Here is a 2,747-nt window from a genome sequence, read left to right as displayed (position 1 = left end):
AAAGAAAGAAAGAAAGAAAGAAAGAAAGAAAGAAAGAAAGAAAGAAAAGGGGGGCTACTTCCTAACTGAGCAGCCTTGGGCGGGTCATGGATCCTCTCCAATCCTCCCTTTTCTCAGTGACTTAATGATGGAGCTGAATTTGAGATCATCCCTAACTAATTAGAAGTGGCTGTTGAGAAGGAGAAACAAAGCTATGTCCAGACACAGAAGGGCATCCACAAAGAAGACAGTCCCTGTACTCAATATTGCCATTCTGGACTGGATTATTTGAACACCCTTTCAGATCTGCTAATCTATGATCCTCAAACCCACACAGCATACTGGAAAGTTGGCTGAGCAAATACATCAAAACCTTTCTTTCCCAAAAGGGCAATGCTAATCTCTGCATTGTTCCAGAATAAACATCTTTCACTAGCATCATACAGTATTTTAAAATTGCTAAATAAGTAACCAAAATTAAAAAAAATTCAAGAAATTCCACATAATTTATATTCAAAGCTCTGGTGGGCTAGATGAAACCATATGGGGCAAGACTGTGGTCTGAATGTCTGTCTCCAGAATTCTTGTATTAGAAACAGAGCGCTTAAAGTCATATGCCAATGGTACTTTCAGGTGAGACCTTTGGAAACTTGGGCTTGGGAATTAATAGGTTAATGAGTTAGCAAGAAAAAAAATGTTCATTTCTAAAAGAGTATGCTCAATAAAAAAGCCAATTTGGCCACTTTCAAGGGTGACCTTCACCAGCCTGGGAATCTTCAGAGAGTCCCCAATTTCAAGAAGAGCCTTCCCATACTTGCCAGCTTTTAGGACAGTGAGAAATAAACTTCTCTGCTTTAAGTGGCATGTGGGCATTTGTTACAGCAGCAGAGAATGCTCTAAGGCAAACAAGCACCTACTTTTTTAGTTACTCCATTAATTTGTGTCCTGCCTGGTTCTGGGAGGCACTGTAATCCTTACCCTAACCCTATTGTCCTCCCTCACCACTTCACATAAGCCACATACTTGCCTTCATTAGGGGCATTCTCATCCCACACAGACCACATCTGGACACTGAAGAAAGGTGCCCAGCAAGCAATGTAGGCCAGCACAATGACAAAGGTCATCTTCACAGTTCGGATCTTTGCCCTGGAGATGGTGCTGATGCTGCTGACCCGAGATGGCAGCCCTCTAGTGGCAGTAGCAGCAGCAGCAGCAGCAGCAGCAGCAGATGAGTACTTGTCCCAAGTCCTCCAACCCCTTCTTTCCTCTCTGCCAGCCTGTGTCTTGACTTTCACGTTCTTGTAGATCTCGTGGCAGATGAGGCTGTAGCAGGCTGTGAGCACTGCCACAGGCAGCACAAAGATGGCCATGGTGGTCCAGGTGATGTAGGCACGTGGTCCCCAGGAAAAGTAGAAATCTGCCCAGCAGTCCAGCACCCCTGAACCCTGGATCACCTCTCTCAACGAGAAAATGAAAATTTGAGGGAGGCTGAGGATGGCAGCCAGCAGCCAGGGAGCAGCAATGAGAGGATAGGTGGACTGGCTGGGCTGCTGGAGGCTTCGAAGAGGGTGGCAGACAGCTAGGTATCGATCCAGTGTCATAGCCAGCAGCATGTAAGTCGAAGCAAACATGCTGAGCACCTGTAGATACTTGACAGCCCGGCAGAGGAGGTCAGAGCCTTGGAATCGGTAAGTGATGTCCCAGAGCAGCTGAGGCAGCACCTGGAAAAGCGCCACGCCCAGGTCAGTCAGGGCCAAGTGCAGCACAAAAAGGTGCATTCGGGAACGCTTGTGGCCCTGGAGGCCCAGTGTCAGTAGTACAGTCAGATTGCCCCCTGTGGCCAGAACCAGGACGGTAGCTAGAATGCCAATCTCCACCTTGGCTAGCTCTTCATCCCTGCCCAGCCAGGGTGTGGTGGCATTGGGGACAGGCAGAGTACCTCCAGGGGAGAGGGAGGGAATGGCAGTCCAGGAAGGCTCAGAATCCATGCTTAGGATCTGAGGGAGGGAAGGAGAAGAAGGTAAATGGAGGATGGTGTGGGTGCAAGAGGTTGGACAGATAAAATGGAGTGGGAGAGAAAGGGTTACAGGTGGAGAGAAGAAGGGAGGTGAGGATGAAAGGGTGAAGGCTTGGTGAGACAGTTCAGCAGACAAAAATGGGGAGGAGAACTGACATCCCTGACCCCAGGAGGCCCAGGGAATCAAGGGAGGAAGAGGAGGGTCTTGGAGCTAGGTGTCAGTGTGGGAAGGATGGGGGGGGTGTTGGAGGTGGGGGCTTCTAAAAAGTGACACAGAGGAAGCAGGGGTCGCAGCTGGCATCTCCAAAATCCACCCCAAATTCACTTTGTCCAAACTTTTCTGGAATTTGGAGAGAGTGGATGTCCCTAAGCTGTCACGAAGGCGTTTCCTGCAGAAATTGGAAATCCCAGCAAAGCCTTGCGCTCTCACTGTGAATGCAAGCAGAGCAGATGCGGCAGGGTTTTATGCGTTTGGATTCCTAGTCCAGAGGCTGCCACTGGCTGCCTCCTGCAGAGGAGGGTGGAGTGAGACTCAGTGGTGCTCTTCTGACAGGGGTACTGAGGGGAGGGGCTTAAGGAGCTGGGTGGGACTGTGACGGAGGAGAATCAAGAAAACGGAGTAGGAGAAGGGAGAAGCAAGCCCTTACCAGCCGTCAGGATCCGCTGAGCACCAAAGAGGAACCCTGGCCCCTCGACTCTCTCCAGGAGAGAGAGAGAGAGAGAGAGAGAGAGAGAGAGAGAGAGAGAGAGA

General features: G+C 49.8%; 1 protein-coding gene across 1 annotated transcript in view; it reads right to left on the bottom strand.

The window, feature by feature from the left end:
- Avpr1b (arginine vasopressin receptor 1B) overlaps positions 1–1,967 on the bottom strand; it is an 8,499-nt gene extending 6,532 nt beyond the window's left edge. The window contains exon 1 of the mRNA XM_055604952.1: positions 1,007–1,967. Within this exon, the coding sequence (XP_055460927.1) occupies positions 1,007–1,967 (961 nt within the window). The remainder of the gene's footprint in view (positions 1–1,006) is intronic.
- Between the last annotated feature and the right edge of the window lie 780 nt (positions 1,968–2,747).

The sequence above is a fragment of the Psammomys obesus genome, unplaced genomic scaffold (assembly GCF_907164565.1).
Source record: "Psammomys obesus unplaced genomic scaffold, mPsaObe1.curated_primary_1811, whole genome shotgun sequence".
NCBI classification, from domain to species: domain Eukaryota; kingdom Metazoa; phylum Chordata; class Mammalia; order Rodentia; family Muridae; genus Psammomys; species Psammomys obesus.
This window is presented reverse-complemented; position numbering and strand designations above follow the sequence as displayed.